The sequence below is a fragment of the Geotrypetes seraphini genome, chromosome 8, assembly GCF_902459505.1.
Source record: "Geotrypetes seraphini chromosome 8, aGeoSer1.1, whole genome shotgun sequence".
Lineage (NCBI taxonomy): Eukaryota > Metazoa > Chordata > Amphibia > Gymnophiona > Dermophiidae > Geotrypetes > Geotrypetes seraphini.
This window is the reverse complement of record NC_047091.1, coordinates 143,231,731-143,252,756: the sequence shown is the minus strand read 5'-3', so window position 1 is coordinate 143,252,756 and position 21,026 is coordinate 143,231,731. Positions and strand designations below refer to the sequence as shown.

General features: G+C 46.2%; 1 protein-coding gene across 3 annotated transcripts in view; it reads left to right on the top strand.

Annotated features, from left to right (window-relative positions):
- Positions 1 to 7,692: 7,692 nt before the first annotated feature.
- The window catches only part of SFSWAP (splicing factor SWAP), a 292,952-nt gene continuing 279,618 nt past the window's right edge, over positions 7,693 to 21,026 (top strand). Inside the window, exons 1-4 of one of the 3 annotated variants that reach the window (XM_033954222.1) lie at positions 7,924 to 8,060; positions 9,402 to 9,541; positions 9,955 to 10,124; positions 10,670 to 10,801. In XM_033954222.1, the coding sequence (XP_033810113.1) occupies positions 9,486 to 9,541; positions 9,955 to 10,124; positions 10,670 to 10,801 (358 nt within the window). In that variant the 5' untranslated portion in view covers positions 7,924 to 8,060; positions 9,402 to 9,485. Of the gene's footprint in view, positions 9,542 to 9,954; positions 10,125 to 10,669; positions 10,802 to 21,026 lie in introns of all 3 variants that reach the window. The other 2 variants (XM_033954220.1, XM_033954221.1) reach the window with 2 other exon arrangements.

Here is a 21,026-nt window from a genome sequence, read left to right as displayed (position 1 = left end):
GTGATCGTGCCTATCCCCTGAGGACGTGGTTGATGACCCCAATTGTGCGTCCCCAACAGCCAGAGGAGGAGCGATATAACCGGGCCCTGAACACCACAAGGACCATCGTGGAACATGCGTTTGGGTTGCTCAACTCCCGCTTTAGATGTCTACACCGCTCAGGAGGGCAACTGCTGTACAGACCCGACAAGGTGTCCAGGATGTTTGTTGCCTGCTGCATGCTACATAACCTAGCGCTGAGAAGACGGATGCCAGACCCTCCTGAGCCGGTCCAAGACAGTGACGATGACGAGGACATCCAAGCTAGACGCAGGCCTCTACCTGAGCAAGAAGAGCGTAGGAGAGGGCAGGTGGTCAGGGACAACCTAATAAGAGCCCATTTCTTGGGATAATGGTGAGTATATTTATGTGTACCCCAAACAGCTTCTCTCTCTCTGTCTGTCTCTGTCTCATGTGAGTGAATGTGATGATGCCTCTTTCTCTAGGCAGAAGTTAAAGTTCAGATGTCCCTGACCAGCAAAGCAAGAAGTTATTGGTAGCAGCTCAAGTATTAAAGGTAGAATAATAGGTAAGAATCAAATATAGCTATCTTTGTTTTTGGCCTCATTCACTATGTTGCTCCTGTATATCATTTCATTAGCAGGCTTTATGATGAATTGCCCACATGTCAAATAGCTAACAGCTTTCATACTCTTGTTGCAGGTTGAATGTCCAAGACTTTCATCGTCACCATACAAGGGCATCGTAATGTGCTTCTCGATGGCCTGGTAAGAGCTAGCAGTTTAGGACCTCTTGGTTTTTTGTTGTTTTACCAACAACAAATTGTATATCGACACATGCTGGTGTTAGGTTAGCATGTGTGTTGATTGAACACCCCCTTAGTTTTAGGTATAAATGACATCTATAGTGGAAGCTCAGAGAAAGCCGATTGGATGACCTATACTGCTAAAATGTTAAAACTATGGCTATCAGAAGCCTATATGCTACTCAGCTTTCCACACCTTGTAGGAGTTAATGATGGTATTGGTCTACAAGTTTCTGTGTAGCATAAGACTATAGCACCCCCCCCCCTCCCTTCTCCATGCTGGTACTTCAAGTTCAACTGAAGCTATAGGGTAACTGTAGGTATTGTGACAGTTTGAGGTGGGGGACTTTTCCAATGTATTAACATGCTTCCCCTCTTTGCAGGTGTTCGGGCCCAGCTGATCTCCTCCTCCTCCTCCTGTGGCTAGCATCTCATCGTGAAGCTGTTCCTGTGATATGGGCGGATCCTGTGACGTATTCCTGATACTTGTGCATAGGTAGGTATGAGACATTTGTGCTCACTTCTACTAACCTTCAACATTCTAACCAGTGTGTGTAGGTTCTTAGCTCACATATGGACTCTGTAACAAGGAGGACGGCTTTTATTTCCCTTGCTTCTATGGCAGAAACCTCTGGCCTTTATTCTCTGACCTCCTTACTTTCCTGTCTTCCTTTTCCTACATCCTGCCTTACCCTACCATGAGGAAATCTTAATATTTCACAGGCACTGACATTGTACCCTTTCCTCCTGTAGGCTGGGAGTTGATTTGGACCTAGGAGTGGCTTACTCTGTATACCGGTGTAGCTGTGATCCATCTCAGCGAACTGCAGTTGCATGTGTTACAATTTCACACCGCTTTTCTGGACTTTTGAGTGTCAATGAAATGACATGATATTCTACAATAAAAATCTTAAACCATTTAAGGATGTTGTGATTACTTACCAAAGGAATGCCATTATTGTAGCATATAGGACGCCGAATGTTAAGCGCCTAAACGGAATAGATTCATTCAGTAGTACAGTTCGGTTTTAACACCCTCAACTCCTTCAGCTGACACAATACTCATTTGAATAAAATTACAAGATACAGACCAATCACATCTCATTTTCATCTGAAACAGCACATTAGCAATACCAGATACAAAACATTAGAGAAGTTGAATTTGCGTGTGATCAAAACAGCACTTTTGGACTATGTATTCAATCATACTTGAGACTATGGATTTCGGGTCAGTGAAAGCAGTGCTTTAAACCATTGAGCTACCACTTTTTTGTGTCAGCTAATTGTGATATGATAGCTAAGCTGATTATACCTTGGCACATCACTAAGGTATGCTATGACAAGGGAACCAGAGACACAGGTGTAGGTCAGTGAGTAAAAGCACTATATCAATCATCTGTAGGTTGTGAGTTCAACTCCCGGCTTGTCTTTTACTTGTGGCATATCTACCTTCCAGGTGCACCTTGATGATGTCACAATGAGGTCAGTATTGTGCTGCTGGCTACTTCCTCTTCCTGTGAACTAGAAGCCACATTCAGGTCTGATCTGTGTTTTGATTCTGTTTCTAAGTTGGGCCAGTGTAAGTTATGGGATTTACCTTTGTTGTGAAGAATGAGCTGATTGTAGGAATGTTTTAAGACCAGGAGAGTGTTCTTTCGAGCAAGATATCACTTCTAAACTATCCTCTCTGAAATAATGTCTCTGGGAAATCGAGAGAAAGCTTATTGGATGACTTAGGGTGCCTTTCCTGCCAGTCTTTGTGGAACTTAAACGAAGTTTATAAGAAGTCTATATTGTGTTCAAAGTCCTATCCTTTCCACTTCCCTGGGACATGAGGCTCTTCTGTTATACCGCCGGGTCAGGCGGATCCAGGAGTTCCTAAATTGCAGATATGACCTGTGATGGCCAGGCACTACAAAGTAGTGATGCTCGTTTGGTAGGAAGAGCCTGGTCAGCAGCCTGGAGTCCTGTGTAGAGAAATTTGGCTGTCTCCTGGCTGCCATTTTATAGGAAATAACTGCATATGAAGAACGGGCGATTCTATGATGTCAGTGCAAAAAAAACCGCGATGACGTCTTTTGTGCCGCATGGGCGTACGTGCAGCGGCCAGTCCACTCTACATCAATACTGTTGATTACATGCTCAATGACGCCTATATCGCTGTTGTACAAAAAAGTACAGCAGAACGCTTAGAAGCTTACCATGTAAACCTAATGAAACTTCACCTCCCCCAAACACAATGACAATTTATAAATGAAATAAATGAAGATTGGGAAGTAGGAGGTTCACATATTTTAGCTTAGCTATGCATGTTGGGGTGGGTGGAAAAACAAAATAATATTATGTCTTTGATAACTTTAGTCAGGACTTGAACCCCTGACCTTTGGAAGATACATGCAGTGCTTTTAAGGACTGAGCTATGTTGGGGACTTGGGAATGGGAGTCTCCAGAAATGGCTTTAGGTACAAGCTTTGACAAGGGGTAATCATTGCCAAGTATCTACAGGTGTATTTGATCTGAGAACACCCAATGAACGTCCAAAACAATTTCAAAATTCTAACGGCTTCTATGACGTTAGGTGCTACTTTATGGTTAGGGTTAGGGCTACAGTTAAGTAGCTCGGTAGCTCAGTGAGTAAACGCGCTGTACCAATCATCCATAGGTTGTGAGTTCAACTCCCGGCTTATCTTTTACTTGATTATGCTGCAGGAGTGTGTTGTTGGGGTGTTGCAGGGGTGTCTAGGATGATAGAGAATAGTCACTTGCATTTTCAACAATGCATTTGAATTTCTTAAGATGAAACCTTAGTGAGCCGGGGGAGGAAGGTCACCGCAGCCTCGCGCCTCAGATGAAAAGGTTAATTTTTTAGGGACTGTGTAAGCTGATCTGGGACAGTCTTCAGCAACTCGGAGCCCTCCTCCCGGCTGGGCAGAAGTAGGAGGCTTTGGCGGTGGTGGTTTTGGTGGTGAGTGAGGGCGGGAGGGGGGAGTCGCCTGGCTGGCTCCTGCTGGCCACAGGCCTACTGATCACAGAGCAGAGATCAAAGAAGCACGCAGGTATGTGCGCATGCGCGGCTAGGGTTTTATTATATAGGATATACACCTATCGTATCTCATTTTCATCACAAACACATTAGCGAGACTATACACAATACATTACAAAGTTGAGCTTGGGTTTGATAAAATAAACAGCATAATTTTGACTCTGTATTACATTTATTGAACCATACTTAAGAATATGGGTGTTGCATCCGTAACAACGGTGCTTTACACCATTGAGCTACCAGTCTTTTGCCTCAACTGACTGTGATATGATAGCTAAGTAGAGTATACTTTAGCACATCACTAAGGTATGCTATGACAGGGGAACCAAAGACACAGGTGTAGGTCAGTGAGTAAAAGCACTATATCGATCATCTGTAGGTTGTGAGTTCAACTCCCAGCTTGTCTTTTACTTGTGGCATATCTACCTTCCAGGTGCACCTTGATGATGTCACAATGAGGTCAGCATTGTGCTGCTTGCTACTTCCTCTTCCTGTGAACTAGAAGCCACATTCAGGTTTAATCTGTGTTTTAATTCTGTTTCTAAGTTGGGCCAGTGTAAGTTATGGGATTTACCTTTGTTGTGAAGAATGAGCTGATTGTTGCAATGTTTTAAGACCAGGAGAGTGTTCTTTCGAGCAAGATATCACTTCTAAACTATCCTCTCTGAAATAATGTCTCTGGGAAATCGAGAGAAAGCTTATTGGATGACTTAGGGTGCCTTTCCTGCCAGTCTTTGTGGAACTTAAACGAAGTTTATAAAAAGTCTATATGGTGTTCAAAGTCCTATCCTTTCCACTTCTAATAGGAAGTGAGTATGACATTTCTGTACAGCTTTCTGTGTAGCATACATCTACCGGTTCCCACCTTCCATACTGATAATGTAAGTTCAACACCCACTCGGTACGTTTCATCTTCTAGTTCTCCTTTGAAACATAACATATTTTTTTTCCTTGTATTAATGGTAAACTGTACAATTCTGATATCCTAGAGGAAAAAGATACAACACAGCAGTGTTCTCTGTCTGCCATTCCCTACCTCACCGATATTGCTAGATCAACTAATATATAGTTTACAAAATGGTATACTGTGTTTTGGTTATCTTTTTCATCATCCTATACTTACAATGCTGAATGAGTGATAATAAAGAGTATAAAAAAAGTATAATCTTAAGAAAAAAAAAAAAAAATCGTACCCACGTCTATCACGGGTCCATTGGAGACGTCTTAATGACGTTTCAGAAACCTGCAGTCTATATTGCGCGAATAGGTTGTAGGAACGTCTACCGCACGCCTAAGTACCGTTTGATTGGCACTTGCGTTTACCGGACGTCTAAAGCACGCCTAAGTTAGACGTACTAATAGAGAATTTACCCCAAAGTGTAGGCTCCGCCAAAGCTTCTTAGCTTAGTCACTAGGTGGGCATGGCTGTGTACCTAGATTCCTACTTCCCTTTCCAGTCCACCCTTCCCAGTCCATGGAAGTTCTTAGGGGTAGATGATTGCTGGCTGGTGGGCCTGCCCCTGTGGCAGCCTCCTGGTGGTTATCCTTTAGCTCTGAGAGCTCATATCCCCACATTCATTTGAGCCTACAAGGTTTATTCCCATCCATTAGATAACCTCTTACAATGCATAACAAGTGTTTAGAGCAGGGGTGCCCAAAAGGTCGATCGCGATCGACCGGTAGATTGCGAAGGCAACGCATGTCGATCGCATTGCCTTCGCATTCTACTTGCTTCCCAAGAGCCAAATGGACCCGAAGCATCCTGTGTATGATTTGCGTCCAGCAGCTCCACTCACTACCTGCACAGAATGGCGCCAGTCAGTCAGCCTCGATCCCCCTCCCCCCACCATCCTACCTTCTCTCAGGGATTCCCAGGCCAGCCCTGGAGCTTTCCCCTCTGCCACAGGCCGCCCCACCAGAAGTAGGAAGTTGCGTCAAGTGGGAGGGACTGGGGGGCAGGAAGTGGCAGAGAGCACGAGTACCCTCGGAGACGGCGGTGCAGAGGGTAGAAGCGGGAGGAAGGAAGGATTCGGGGGTGCGGGGGGGGGGGGAGAGAACCGATCAAACGCCTCTTTGCTTTCATCCTTGGAAATACATGCAGAAAACTCCCGTTCCGTGCAGCAGTTTGTGACAGGTAGTGTTTGTGGCTCCTAGGGGGAGGAGGGGAGGTGGTGGTTTGGAGGTCTGTTCCCCGATGGGCACCCCTGGTTTAGAGCATTCATCCCTCTGTGTATGATTTGCATATGGTTACCCTCCCCCTCTGCACACTCAGCCATATAACTTTCATAAATTGGATACAATCCTCCTGAAGTCAGATAAGTGGAAACCCCTTTTCAGTTTTAACATAAACAAATGTATCAAAATCCAAGAAAAGGTACCACCTTAGAAATTGAGTTATTCAGCTAGCTAAGTAATCAAGATGTGTATTCAAATGCAGAAAATGTTTCTATCATTTCATTTGCCAGCTATACCATTTCAATTAACAAATTTTTTTATTTATGAATACCCTGTTTTCCCCGAAAATAAGACCTATCCTGAAAATAAGCCCTAGCATGATTTTTAAGGATGCTCCTAATATAAGCCCTACCCCCAAAATAAACCCTAGTTAAGATCAACAGCCACTTCCCGACTCCATTCCTGACACTAGTGCTACCTGATTCGCCAAAAAAAATCAGACTTGTCAATTCAGCAACCCCCCCACCCCGGTGAGACCTGACATGCCTCCGCTCCGAGGCCTCCTAAAGCAGCAGTGGTGGCAGCGCTCTGAATGGGCTGCTTTGTGGTCTTCCCCCACTGGGGCTTTCCCTCTGCCACATCACAGTGGAAGGAGGGTCATTAGGGGTCTGCTGCACAGGGGGATGGAAGGGAGGGAGGGATAGAAAGATGCTACACGGGAGGGGGGGATAGAGAGGAAAGAGGAAGAACTTGGTTGGAGGAGAGGAAGGGAGAAATGATTGTTGTACATGAAAAATAAAAAAATTAAGACATCTCCTGAAAATAAGCCCTAATGCATTTTTGGACCCCAAATTAATATGACACAGTCTTATTTTCGGGGAAACACAGTAGAACCCAACTGACATTGTTGCCTTGTTTCTCAAGAAAGCATGCACTAAGGGATCCTTTTACAAAGATGTGCTAGTGTTTTTAGCACACGCACCAGATTAGCATGCGCTAGCCGAAAAATTACCGATTGCTTAAAAGGAGGCGGTAGCGGCTAGCATGCGCTATTCTGCGCATTAAGGCCCTAACACACCTTTGTAAAAGAAGCCCAATGACTTGGTATCTTTTTTAGACCCACTGTTCATAAACACCTTTTTCTAAGCTCTGACAGAAATCCACTCCTAAAAAGAGGGGGGGGGGGGGCGGCGGATTCATATACATGAAATAAATTTGCTTGCATTGTTTCCAGCCATGCAATTTTGCCATGTGTTTTCATCTGAAATCCAGATTAGTTTAGTTATACTCCAAGACCCTCTTGAGAAACACACATGAAAGACAGCAAGTACTGTTAGTAAAATTAACATTTTATTTCATCATTAGTTTATGAGATATGTATTCGTATTTGAAAGAGACACTCCACTCCTGACCAATCCTACTGGTTGGCTTTGAAGATCTCTTTATCAGGAATATGACCTCTATATGCCATCCGCAGCACTTTCCATACCTCCCTAAGAGTAAGAAAAAAAAAAGCTTTTTTGTTACAAGTCACGCGACAGCTAGCACGCGCTATACACCTAAAACCTATCTGTTCTTGTTGTTTTCTGCTGCATCTTATTCGAAACTGTAAAGCTTCCGACGAATCAGCTGTTCCTCCGAACCGGAAGTTCTCAGTGGAAGTACTGAGGGCGCCATTTTGACTTCTTGTGTGGACTTCCTTCCGTTGTACGATGAATGTTGTGGTGAAGGAGCGAGTCTGGAGCGGGCGGTAATCTTTCCCCGGTGGTGAATTTGCCAGTGAGCGTGAGAACTGCAGGACGGAGAACCAAAGGAGCGGTTGTAGACGCTGCCTAACATGTACGGAGGGTCGCGGAAGAGCGGAAAGGGGGAACGTAAGAGCACGGCCTCGACCGAAGAGGCTGGCGGCAAGAAAGCGGAGCTCTTGGTCTTCGGCTATGCCTGTAAGGTGTTCCGCGACGACGAGAAAGCTCTGTTCCACGAGCAGGGGAAACACCTCATCCCATGGATGGGAGACCGCAAAATCCTGATCGATAGGTCGGTGTGCCATTAGCCAGGCTGCTGTTGCACTGCATGCTGTTTGACCCATCCTTTTCTTTTCCTACAGGACAAGTCCGTCGCGTGGACCACAGTGCATATTGAGAGCCATCCCCAGATTAGATGGTCTCCCATTTCTTCCTCTCTCTCTCTTTCTCTCTTGACTTTCTGCAGAATGTCACGGGAGAAGAAGGGTTGACACGTTTTTTTCAGATCAAAATGAAATGTCAGTCAAAATTTGAACCAGAAATCGGGGGAGGAGGGGCGTCTGCTGAAATTCTGACAAGCTTAGAGGAACTGGGCTTCATAGTTTTAACTTGGAATGCTTTTTGATCTGAAAAGGATGAAATATTTAACTTGTTTGCTCCGTCGTTTTCATTTTCTGCAGAGTTTATGTAAATTTATGTTAGTGAGTAGAATAGGAAGATAAAGACGTAAATATGGCCTTACAATCTGTCCAGCAAGGTGTGGAGGTTAGTCATAACCGCTAATTCCATTGCTTTTACGGAATGTATTTTTTGTTTTACTTTATCCTTGCTGTCTTTTAGCACCTATAACTCATGTTCAAATTGCTCATTGTGGCAAAAGTAATTGCAAATTCTTATGAGATCTATTCCAAACTAAGATGGTATAGGCCTGCTACAAAATGAATAATGCGTGGAGCAAACTTTATACATGTATGCTGATATATAAAAATTGTAAGTTAAGGAGGTTTACATCTCAACACTTCAAAATAAAGTGTAATACTATTTTGAGAAGGTTTCATATTTAACTTTTAAGAACAGTATATGTCAAATTTTTTGCAGGAGTTCAAAATGTCCTCACTAGTATTTGTCCTAGAAATATATTAACAGGGAGTATGAAATAAGGTTGGGGGGGCACTAGTGCTTGGGGGCACTAGTGCTGCAACCGCTGTAGAAATAATAGCTGCAAGACAAATTGGATGGCAGTAGTAATTTTTTTCCCCATAAACAAGTAGTGCCTTACATTTATTTGAAAAAAAAATCTAAGAGACTAACCAACAAACTACTAGTCATTCTCATATTTTTCCTTTGTGGCTTCAGAATGAACAGTTATTCTAGTCAGGTGTTTAAAAGTTATCCTCCTGTGCCTACCTCCTGCTAGCTCTCACTGCTTGAATACATGCAGATTAGTAAGGTGCGTGATAATTTCCAATGATTAAATTTCACTACTAATTATCCTACTTAGAAATGACAGGATACTTTTGCTTTAGAATGTTTCTGCTGTATTTTTGTAAACCTCCTTAAACTGCACATATATGTTACTGTTCTATGTATGTGTGTGTCTCTCTATCACATAACCCAGAACTTATTTCCTCAGCCAAATGGCTAAGGGTCGAGCCTAGCCATGATTTTACCATCAATGGACGCACGTTCTTTGGCGAAGATCTCTCCTGAGAGATAGATGGAAACTAGCAGAAAGAAGCGAGGGAATTTCCAGCCTTTGGTTCTTACGGATAGGTATTTATGTGTTCGGGTTTGTGTGAATGTAAACGTTTTGATTTAGCAAGTTACCGTGAATAGGCGGTTGAACAGTGCACGGTAAAGAGTTATTAGTAAAATGGATCTCATTATAAACCATCAATGGATATATTTTTCTCCTTAACTAAACAACTTATGCTTTGTGGCTATATAAAAATATTAAGAAAATTTCTAAGAAAAATGTAACTTTGAGCTTATGAACAGCATTTAGAGAGCTAATTTTTATTTGTGAGCTAAAATCTTTAGAAAGAAAGAAAGAAAAGAAAAAGCTGTAATGCCATTAATATAGCTTTCTATAATAAAGTACTTTAGTTCATTGTAACTGAGAGGTGTTTTGTCAACTCTAAGAAATTTAAAAGTATTTGCCTTGACCAGATAACTTCGCATTGCAGGTATGACGGACGTGGTCACCTGCATGATCTCTCTGATTATGATGCTGAACATACCACTTGGAACAGAGATTACAAACTGTCAGAAGAAGAGGCTCGAATAGAGGCCTTGTGTGATGAAGAGAGGTATTTAGCCTTGCATACGGACTTGCTTGAGGAGGAAGCAAGGCAAGGTACTGATCAAGAAAATCTTCTTGAAATAGGAATATTTTTCAATTAAACAGTAATAAAAGTATATATACTTTGCTCCTTCTCAATTTGTACTCACTTTTTCTGATATTATCTATTTAACAGTACCCAGTGGATTGGAAAAGCAAGCGTCTTTGCGTATGAGAGAGGACCTCAAGATAGTTTATTTGTAGATCCACACAGAATTTGGCCAGCTTTTGACTGGAATTTGAAAAAAAAACAAAAAACTTTACTGTACTTAACAGTATTGTACATACAAGTTAATTTATGTGTGTAGGGGGAGGGATCAAACATACTTTTATATGCATTAATGTAAGTCTTATTTTAAATCTTGACCCAATTGTGCAGAGCCTCGTTTTCAAGTATTTACTGGCAAAATACTGATTTTTTTCAATGATGGCACAATAGTGGCTTTGAGTACTTTTTATAAAAATACAATTATACTGAATGTTTCTGTGATTTTTTTAACAGATTGTATATTGTGCACAAGCACGTTTCCATTATATTAATATTAATGTTTTTCTTCAAGAGGAAGAATACAAGCGGTTGAGTGAAGCTTTGGCAGAAGATGGTGCATATAATGCAGTGGGGTTCCGTTATGGTAGTGATTACTATGACCCATCAGAACCCACAGAAGAAGAGGAACCCCAGAGAGAGAAAGGTGAGGAAACACAAGCTCTTGGATGGCTTTGTAAGAATAGGCAAAATATTCATTCCATTATATTACTGCTTCACATTTTGACATTAGAACTATTAAACTATAAATGTGGTAAAGCAACATATAAACAGGATAACATTTATGTGTTTAAATTTTTTTGCTAACCATAATATCAGGGTATGAACCTTAATACACCAAGTAGATTTACCATATGAAAATAGAGTAGCAGGAAAAAGGTGCTGTGCTACATGTGTTTCAATCTTAATATTTTAAAAAATCCCACTTTAGTCAAACAAAGTAGAAAGTAAGTGGTAAAAAATTGATAATGCCTTGAAACGATAAAAAGATGACTATGATTCAAACACTTCTGAAACAGTAATCCTCTGCAGTTGAGTCCAAGTTATTATTTGATCAGGTGTCATAGTAAATAAAGACCTGCACAAACCATCCCTACAAGATGTCCTGAATTATATCTTGCACTCAGTGCAGATTCCACTTCTTTAGACATCATAAACAGGACAGTCAGTAACTTGTCTTGCCGATCAAAAATAAAGAAGCAAAACTCTTGTTCAATAAACTTTGGTTGAAATGTAATGTAAAAAAACCCAGCAAAACTCCATTATCGGCCTCTTTTACAAAGCCGCACTAGCGGCTGCTGTGCGGCAACAGCCCCGAAGCCCTTTAAATCTCTATGGACTTCGGGGCCGTTAGCGCAGCACTGACACTAGCACGGCTTTGTAAAAGAGGCCGTCTGTATATGTACTTTTTATCAAGTAACAACTATACCTATTGTTCATAAGGTGTCCAAAAATCATTCAAACTGATTTTTTGTTTGGTGGGGAAGGGATAGAGCATCAGGCCCTGATTCTCTAAAAGTGCGTCCTGATTTTAGGCAGCTGTAGACGTCCTACAGTTGTCTAATCAGCCAATCGGGATGCACGTTTTAAAAAAAAAAATGCTCCCCAGGCAGGCCTGAAGGCGCCTCCGGGAGCCTAGGGAGACCCGCAAGATGCCTAAGCTCGTCTAAGGGCCTTAGGCGGGCCTTAGGCTGAACCTAGGTGGCCCTACGTGTCTCCCTAGTAGATGAGAAGCTTAAAAATGTAGGCCAGCAAAATGCTGGTCTACATTGTAAGTAGACGCGGCCGCTATACTTATCGCGGCAAGGGATCTCTCTGCCGCTATAAGTATAGCGGGCCGTGGCCCCTGACCGATCACTGGCAGGAGGGTGCCCAAACCCTCCTGCCCAAAGACGCACCCCCCTCCCCGACACTACCGACCGCCCCCCCACCCCCGACACTACCGACCGCCCCCCCCTGACATTACCGATCCCCCCCCCCCCGACAATATCGGTCGCTGGCAGGAGGGTGCCCAATCCCTCCTGCCCGAAGACGTACCCCCCCCCCCGGCGCTAACAACCCCCACTCCACCAAACCTGTTCTTACAGATGGGTCTTGCACGTCGAGCAAGCAGGCACGCCTCGTCGAAATGAGGCGGGCCCGCCCCTTCCCGGCCCATCCTGCCGAAGCCTAAGGCCTGATTGGCCCAGGCTCTAGAAGCCTGGACCAATCAGGCCTTAGGCATAGCGGGTCCGCCCATCCCCACTTAATCTAAGGCCTGATTGGCCAATCAGACCTTAGACTTAGTAGGGATGGGCGGACCCGCTATTCCTAAGGCCTGATTGGTCCACGCTTCTAGAGCCTGGGCCAATCAGGCCTTAGGCTTCGGCGGGATGGGCCGGGAAGGGGCGGGCCCTGCCTCATTTCGACGAGGCGTGCCTGCTTGCTCGACGTGCAAGACCCATCTGTAAGAACAGGTTTGGTGGAGTGGGGGTTGTTAGCGCCGGTGGGGGTGCGTCTTCGGGCAGGAGGGATTGGGCACCCTCCTGCCAGCGACCGATATTGTCGGGGGGGGGGAGATCGGTAATGTCGGGGGGTCGGTCGGTAGTGTCGGGGGGGGGCGGTCGGTAGTGTCAGGGGGGGGCGGTCAGTAGTGTCGGGGGGGTGCGTCTTCGGGCAGGAGGGTTTGGGCACCCTCCTGCCAGCGATCGGTCAGGGGGCCACGGCCCGCTATACTTATAGTGGTAGAGAGATCCCTTGCCGCGATAAGTGTAGCGGGCCGTGTCTAATCTAACCCGATTCTCTAACCCGCGTCTGTAACATGGATGCCGGTTACAGAATCGGGGTTTAGTTTAGGCCGATTCTGAATAGGATGCCTCTCCCGGGCGTCCTATACAGAATCAGGGCCTAGGTGTCTTGCGGGCCTCGCCTTCAATATAGGCGGCCTGCCTGGGGAGCATTTTTTTAAAAAAAACGTGCATCCCGATTGGCTGATTAGTAAGCTGTAGGACGCCTACAGCTGCCTAAAATCGGGACGCACTTTTAGAGAATCAGGGCCTCAGTTTTTCCAAATGGGTTGGTTTTGCATGCACAAACAAAAAACTGTTGAAAAGCACTACAGGAATGAACAAGCCAATATGTTACTCTGTAACATTAACAAAAGTGGAGAAAAAAGCTCAGAAATAATAGAAGCAATATAACTGTCTAAAAGCTGATTCATCAGAAGCTGCTTAAATAAAGTTATAGGCACAAAAAAAAAACCTCCACTCATAGTTCATCTTGTAGTGTACATAGGCAACTCATTATATGTAGTGAAGGACACGGTTAGGAACTTACCTGAACTGCTCCAGAAAACCTTCACCGCAGTCTTCAAATGCTGCTCCTGGTTAAAGTACACCACCACATCTTAACAACATAACTGGTCTAGCTTCGGTTTTGCACGTACCATGGAAGTAATGAACCTTGCTTCTAAGCCAGGTTTTGTGGAGTAAGGTCTGTCTTTCAAATTTATTACTAATTCTTGATTGAAGTACTTGCATTGTGCCAAAGAGAGCCTATTTATTCAATGGTTGCGCCTATTTTGTGGAATGCCCTTCCTTTGGGCCTGAGACAGGAGAACAACCCTAGCCAAGTTTAAATCCAGTCTCAAAACTTTTCTTTTTAAAGATGTTTATGAGATATTTAGCTAGGACTAAACACATATGAGACTTAGACAACGGGCATATTTCAGATAATTCCCCTCTCCCTTTTTTTTCCCACCCCCTCCTTTTTTCCGCTTTTGTAGGATGTATTACCTGTTGTTTGATTGTATTTTATGTTGTCTTTTCCCCATATTACTAATATTTTTTAAAAAATTTCTTTTTATTATAAATTTTGTGCAATGTACACTGTTTTGGTATTTAAAGCAGTATATCAAGCTTAAATAAAAAAAAAAAGTTAACACGTGTAGCCATTTTATCCAGGTGTGCTTAGAAATACTTTTTAATGTGGGCTATGGCATCAGAGAATCTTGCTATCTTTTCTTGGTAGTTTGAAAACTACTTGTGTTTTTCTTCCATTTTTATCTTGTGAAAATCTAACTCCACATCTTGCTGTATTAAGTAGGTGAAGCTAGTACATCACTATATAAGTGTTTGTCTAGCAATGTTTATGAAACTCGCTCGCAGATACAGTGTGATTTTACTGCATGAGTTGAATAGCTTCTATTTGATTATAGAAACACTACAGGGCCCTTTTACTAAACAGTGGTTAAAAAGTGGCCTTAGTGCATCCTGATATGCTAAGGTCATTTTTACTGCTGGGGTAAAATGACTGATTTTTTCTATTTTCAGTATTAATGGCCAAGTACTAATTTCCCATTAGTATGTGAACCCCTACTATAGCCTGTTATGTAGGTAGTAAGGGGGAAATTCTGTAAATGGCATCTAAAAAGATAGGTGCATATCTCTTGTTATTCACACATAGGTATGATTCTGTAATAGACGCCTAACTTAAAACTTAGGCATCTGCAATGTACGCCAGGGTTTTAAAGGTCTATGCTACAGGTGCACAAGTCTTTCTCTGTCCCTAAACACGCCTACTTTGGCGTCATCTTTTGTAGAATCATACCTAGAGAATGACATGGGGACAAATTTTCCCCATCTCCGCAGGAACTCAATTTCCCCAACCCATCCCCGTGAATTTGTCTCTGTCCCTGCCACATTTATGTAAGCTCTGCCTTAACCACACAAGCCTCGTTTTTTAGCACTCTCCAGACCGATATAGGAAATCTTACAAGCGAGTATATATCTCATCATGACCAGCAGGTGGAGTCTTCTTTCAGTCTCAGCAGGTGTGAGGAGCTGTACCCATCTCTCTTCATAGGACTGTTGGAATTTGTTTAGGATCCTAGTCCCCGTTTTTGTGCCGGATTAAGCTTGGGTGGGACCTGTGTGGGGATACGTCCGACCTCGGGGGTGTAAAACCTGGCAGGTCTCGTGTTGGGTCTCTCCCCCCCCATTTCCTCCACCTCCCCAACATTTTTTTAGAGGTGCCTCAGCAGTAAACCTTGCCCCCTAAGTCAAGCAAGGCATGTTGCTTTGAGAGCCAGTGGAGCCTGTTCTGAAAAAAAAAAAAATCCTGAGGTAATGCCGGTCTGAAGGGTTGCTTTCCCTTTAAATATGCTTTAATTTACTGTGTTTTTAACTAACCAGCACTTTTCGTCTAGCTAGGTCGCGTATGGACCAATTGAGCACGTCTCAGGGGAAGTGGTGCACAATTTGGTCCAGACGCAAGGCACTCATGGCTTGCCTGAACTCGGCGGTTCGGGCTGGTGCGGTGGTGGAGCTCCATCTTCATCAATTGCAGGTGTCCAGAGCTCCCCGCTGCTATTGCCTTGCGAGTCGGCAGGGAGCAGTGGGGCAGCCCAGTTTTCCCCACCACCCACAGAGGGATTTCCTCAGCCGCTGACGGTAAGGGTAAAAAGGATTCCCTTACTGCCGGTTCGGCTCGGGACTGCCATTCAGCTGATGCCGGCTTGCCTGTTTTAGCGGCTGGGACAGTTCAGGCTTCCCAGCCGCTACAGGCCCTGGAGGGGTTATTTTTGGTGGGAACTTCGCCATTTTCACAGACAAGCCCCCTCCATTTTGTCTGCAACCTCAGGTGACCTTCCTCAATGTGCTGGAGACCAGAGCCGTCCATCTGGCACTATTAGCCTTCCACTCCTTCTTGTCGGGCAAGTCAGTCCAAGTTCTGCCAGACAATGCCACAGCGGTGGCCTATGTCAATTGTCAGGGGGGCACCAAGAACACTCAGGTAGCGAGGAGGCAGCTCTGCTCATGGACTGGGCAGAGTCTCACCTTCAGGACATCTCGGCTTCCCACATAGCCGGAATGGAGAATGTTCAGGCGGATTTCCCCAGTTGTCATCTGCTAGATTCCGGAGAGTGGTTTCTAAGCCATGTGGCCTTTCAGTTGATAGTGCAGTCTTGGGGGTCAGCCCCTGATGGACACAAGTGTCGATGCCAAAAAGCCCCGCTTCTTCAGTCGTCGCAGAGACGGTCAGGCCGAGGGCCTAGATGCTCTGGTTCAACTATGGCTACCGGAGGGGCTGTTGTATGTGTTCCCTCCATGGCCATTAGTGGGCAGAGTTCTTCGCATTGTTTGTCACCCGAGCCTTGTGGTTCTGGTGGCTCTGGATTGCCCTCCGACATCTGTGGTATGCGGATCTGGTGCCAGATCATCTTCCTCTGCCTTTTTCCCGATTTGCTGACTCAGGGCCCCTTTCCCATGTTCTGTCCGGGTCCCTTTTGTCTTACGGCTTGGCTCTTGAAAGGGAACACCTAGGTAAGAAGGGGTATTCAGATAAAGTGATCTCCACCCTCTGGGATCTCGGAGGCTTTCCACATCTCGCGGGTGTGGCGTATCTTTGAGGACTGGTGGGTGCGTGGAGTGGTCTCTTTTTGCGCTTCTCTGCCTAACATCTTTGAACTCTTGCAGGATGGCCTGGGCAGGGGCCTGGCTTGGTCTTCTCTCCGGGTTCCGCTGGCGGCCTTGGCCTTTCGGGGGTTGTTACGAGGTCAGCGTATGACTGCCATTCCTGGTGTTGTTCGCTTCTTGTGGGTGGCCAAATTGCTCAAGCCTCCCGTGTGGCCGGCTGTTCCCTCTTGGGATTTGAATCTGGTCCTGTCCGAGCTGGTGCTGCCCCCCTTTTGAGCTTTTGGGTGCTTGCTTGTTGAAGGATCTTACTCTTAAGGTGGTCTTCTTGGTGACTATTACTTCTGCTAGATGTGTTTCAGAGCTGCAGGCTCTCTTTTGTAGGTCTTCCTTCCTAGAGTTTTCTAGGGAGCGGGTAGTGTTGAGGCCTGTTCCTTCTTTTCTGCCAAAGGTAGTTTCTCCTTTTCATGTCAATCAGGCAGTGGTCCCCCTGGTATTGGGTAGTCGGGAGGGATCTTCTGAGCAGAAGCAGTTGTGCAAATTAGATATATGTCGGGTTCTTCGCTCTTATGTGCAGAGGACCCAGGAATTCGGGAGATGAGATCATCCCTTCTTGCAGGTCCTCGTTAGGGAATGGAGCTTCTAGGGCTACCATTGCACGTTGGATCAAAAGAGTCTATTGCGTCCGCTTCGCTTCTTCTGAACCAGCCTGTTCCGGAATTTCTCAATTCTCTTTCCACTCGGGGTCCTGCGGCATCTTGGCCTGAGGCTTTGCTGGTCCAGTGGACATTTGTACTGCTGCTGTTTAGTTTTCCTTGCATTCCTTTGTCAGACACAGCCTTGTGGATGTTCAGGCGCATCGGGACGCAGTGTTCGGTGAGCGTGTTCTGATATCGACCCTTTGAGGGTCTCACCATTGATGGAGATTGCTTTGTTACGTCCCGCTTGTAAGATTTCCTATACCAGTCTAGAGAGTGCTAAAGAAGGAGAAATTTTCTTGTGGCTGTTGCGCTTGCAGATTTTTGTTTTTCTGTGGGTTCTAGTATTTTTCTAGGGCCGGGGAGAATTGAAGAACAGCGGCTGTGGCTTGGCTGGCGAGCTGTGGGGACATTTTCTTTCTGGGATCACTCCTCTGCATTTTCCAACAGCATTTGGGCATATTAGTTATTACTCCTGTTCAGAGTAGAAAGTAAATTAGTAAATTAATTTCCCCTTTGTCCCCATCCCATCCCAGCGAGTTTTGTCTCTGTTCCTGCTGCATTCCTGTAAGCCCTACTTTAACCACACAAGCCTTGAACACTTAGGATTTTAAAGTGTTTGAGTCTTGTACAGATGAGGACAGAGCTTCCAGGAATAGGGATGGGACAGGAAAAAAACTTGTGGGGATGGGACAGGAAAATGAGTTCCTGCTGGGACAGGGAAAAATTTGTCCCCGTGTCATTTTCTAATCACATCTAAGAAGATATTGCCCAATTAATTTTATTTTTTTCAATTATGAGCTTGTTAAAGCTCATAATTGAAGCCAATTTTACTACACTCCCCCCCCCCCCTTTTTACTAAACCACAATAGTGGTTATTAGCGCAGGGAACTGGCTCATAGGAACTCTGAGCATCGGGAGCATTTAGCACGGCTCCCTGCACTAATAACTGCTATTGCGGTTTAGTAAAAAAAAAAAAAAAAGGGGGGGGTAAATAAGTTAGGCGCTTATCTTTAGGCATCTCTTATAGAATTTCCACCTTAAGGGTACACACACTTACCATGCGCTAATCAATTAGGGCATTTTAATGCTGCAATGCTAATCAATGAGCACAGAACATGCACATTCAAAAATTATCGCAGGATGCTTCCATGCATTCCACAGTAAGCCATTGTTTGCTGCGGTAAGTACATATTCTTTAGCACTCTCCAGACCAGTAGAGGTTAACTTTACGATTGGGTATATATCTAATCATGACCAGCAGGTGGAGACTGAAAACAAAACTTTGGGACAGTATATCCTAGCCCCTCCTCTCTATTTCCCTCAGTCTTCTTTCAGTCTCCAGCAGGTGTTGAGTGATCTGTACCCATCTCCCTTGGTAGGGCTGTTGGAATTTGTTTAGAGGTTTATTGTCCCTGTTTTTAGCCGGACGGAGCTTGGACGGACTCTGTTTGGGGGTTCGTCCGACCTCGGGGGTGTCAAACCCGGCGGGTCACGAGCGGGGTCCCTCCCCCCACTTCCTCCACCTCCCCATATTTTTTTAGAGGAGCCTCAGCAGTAAGCCTTGCCCCCTAAATCAAGCAAGGCATATTGCTTCGAGAGCCTGTGGAGTCTGTTCTGTAAAAAAAAAAAAAAAAAAAAATCCTGAGGTAGTGCTGGTCTGGAGGGTTGTATCCCTTTAAGAAAACTGTATTTTACTGTATTTTTTCAACTAACTGGCACTTTTTTACAGCTAGGTCGCGTATGGAGCAATGAGCACTTCTAAAGGGAAAAAGTGCTCATTGTGCTCCAGACGCGAGGCACTCGCGGCCGGCCTGTGCAAGCGGTGTTCAGGCCGGTGCGGTGGAGGAGCTCCGTCGGCAGCGGCTGCAGGCGCCCAGAGCTCCCCGCCGATGGTGCCTCGCGAGTCGGCAGGGAACGGTGGAGAAGCCCGGTCTTCTCCGTCCGCCCACGGAGGGATTCCCCGAGCCGCCGACGGTCGGGTTTTAGAGGATTCCCTCTCAGCTGATATTTTGACAGCTGATGCCGGCTTGCCTGTTTTAGCGGCTGAGACTTTTCAGGTCTCTCAGCCGCTTCAGGCTGTGGAGGGAGCTGTTTTGGCGGGAAAGACGCCATCTTCTCTGTCTGGCCCCTCCATTTTGTCTTCCACCTCAGGTGACCTTCCCCCTGTTTTGTCTAAGCAGGGGCAGGTTTCTGCTGGGTCCCCTGCTGTGGCAGGGAGTCCCTTGGGACCCTCGGGGGGTTTTTCCCCTGATTTTTTCTTTTCATTATGCAAAGCCTATTTTCAGGCGGCTGGGGGTCCCGGTTGCGCCCAGGGGGTCTCGGGGGGTGGGGTTTCCTCCGCGCTCCCTGCGGCTTTGCCTCTCTCGTCTGACGTGACGTCCCCTCCGCCGCCTCTCTTGTCCAAGCGGCCGCGGGTGTCGTGGGACGAGGATTTGTGGTCGGAGGAACGTGTCGGTATGGAGGAGGACCTGGACCCTTCTGAGGAATTCCAGGACCCTCTGGAGGGGACGGAAGCTGGCGGCGGGTTGTCGGGTTTCCCGTTCTCCAGTGACGAGGCGTCCGTGGTGCGCCTTTTTCAGAGAGATGAGCTGCCTGACCTTATTCAACAGGTTTCTTCGGCTTTGCGTTTTGAGGACGCGCCGCCGGAGACTCCGCGTGTGGGGGACCCTCTGTTACGAGGGATCCGTTCCGTTTCCCGCTCTTTTCCTATGCATCAGGATATTCGGGATATTATTCTTGAGCAGTGGAAAACGCCGGAGACGCCGTTTCGGCTGGCGCGCAGCATGGCTCGCCTGTATCCCATTCCTGAAGGGGATCGGGCTACGTTAGCTTCGCCAGTCGTGGATGCGGTGGTCTCGGCTATTTCCAAGCGGCATACCGTGCCTGTTGAGGGCGGTTCTGCCTTGCGGGACTCTGAGGAGCGCAAATTGGAGACCATCCTTAAGCAAAATTTTCAAGTCTCTGCCTTTGGGGTCCAGGCGGCTATTTGTGGGGGACTGGTCGCTCGCGCCGTGTTTCGGTGGGCGGAGCGGGTCTTGGATCGAGAGTCTGACGACTGGTCTCTGGTGGATCAGGAGGTAGCAAAGATTGAGATGGCTGCCTCATTCCTCTCGGATGCTCTGTATGACTTGGTGCGGATCTCGGCTAAGTCCATGGCTTTTGGCGTGGCCGCAAGGCGTGTGTTGTGGCTGCGCGCTTGGGCGGCGGATGCTGCGTCCAAAGCTAAGCTTACTAAATTTCCCTTTCGGGGGTCGTTTTTATTTGGAGAGGACTTGGATAAGTTAATTCAGACTCTGTCGGACTCGAAAGTTCCCCGTTTGCCGGAGGACCGTGCCCGCCCGGCGTCTCGGGGGGGTGCGGCCCGGGGGCGTTTGCGGGAATTTCGCAAGTATCGCCCTGGGCGTGGGGCTGCTTCTTTCCAGTCTCCGGGGTTTTCCCGGGGTCGGTTCTTCCAGCGCATGCAGCCCTTTCGGGGGGCCCGTCGGGGGGCAGGGAACCCCTCCGCCGGTTCCCCCGCTTCCCGTCCTGCACAATGACGCCTTGCCGGCGCCCCCCTTGGTTCCGGTGGGGGCCCGGCTGCGCGACTTTTTTCCCACATGGGCCGAGATCACGTCCGATCAGTGGGTCCTGGAGGTGGTGCGGGACGGTTATGCCCTGGAGTTCGCCCGCTCTCTGCCGGATTTTTTCCTCGCTTCTCCGTGTCAGACTCCGGGGAAGAAGCAGGCTTTTCGCCAGACCCTTCAGCGCTTGCTAGATCTCAGGGCAGTAGTTCCGGTGC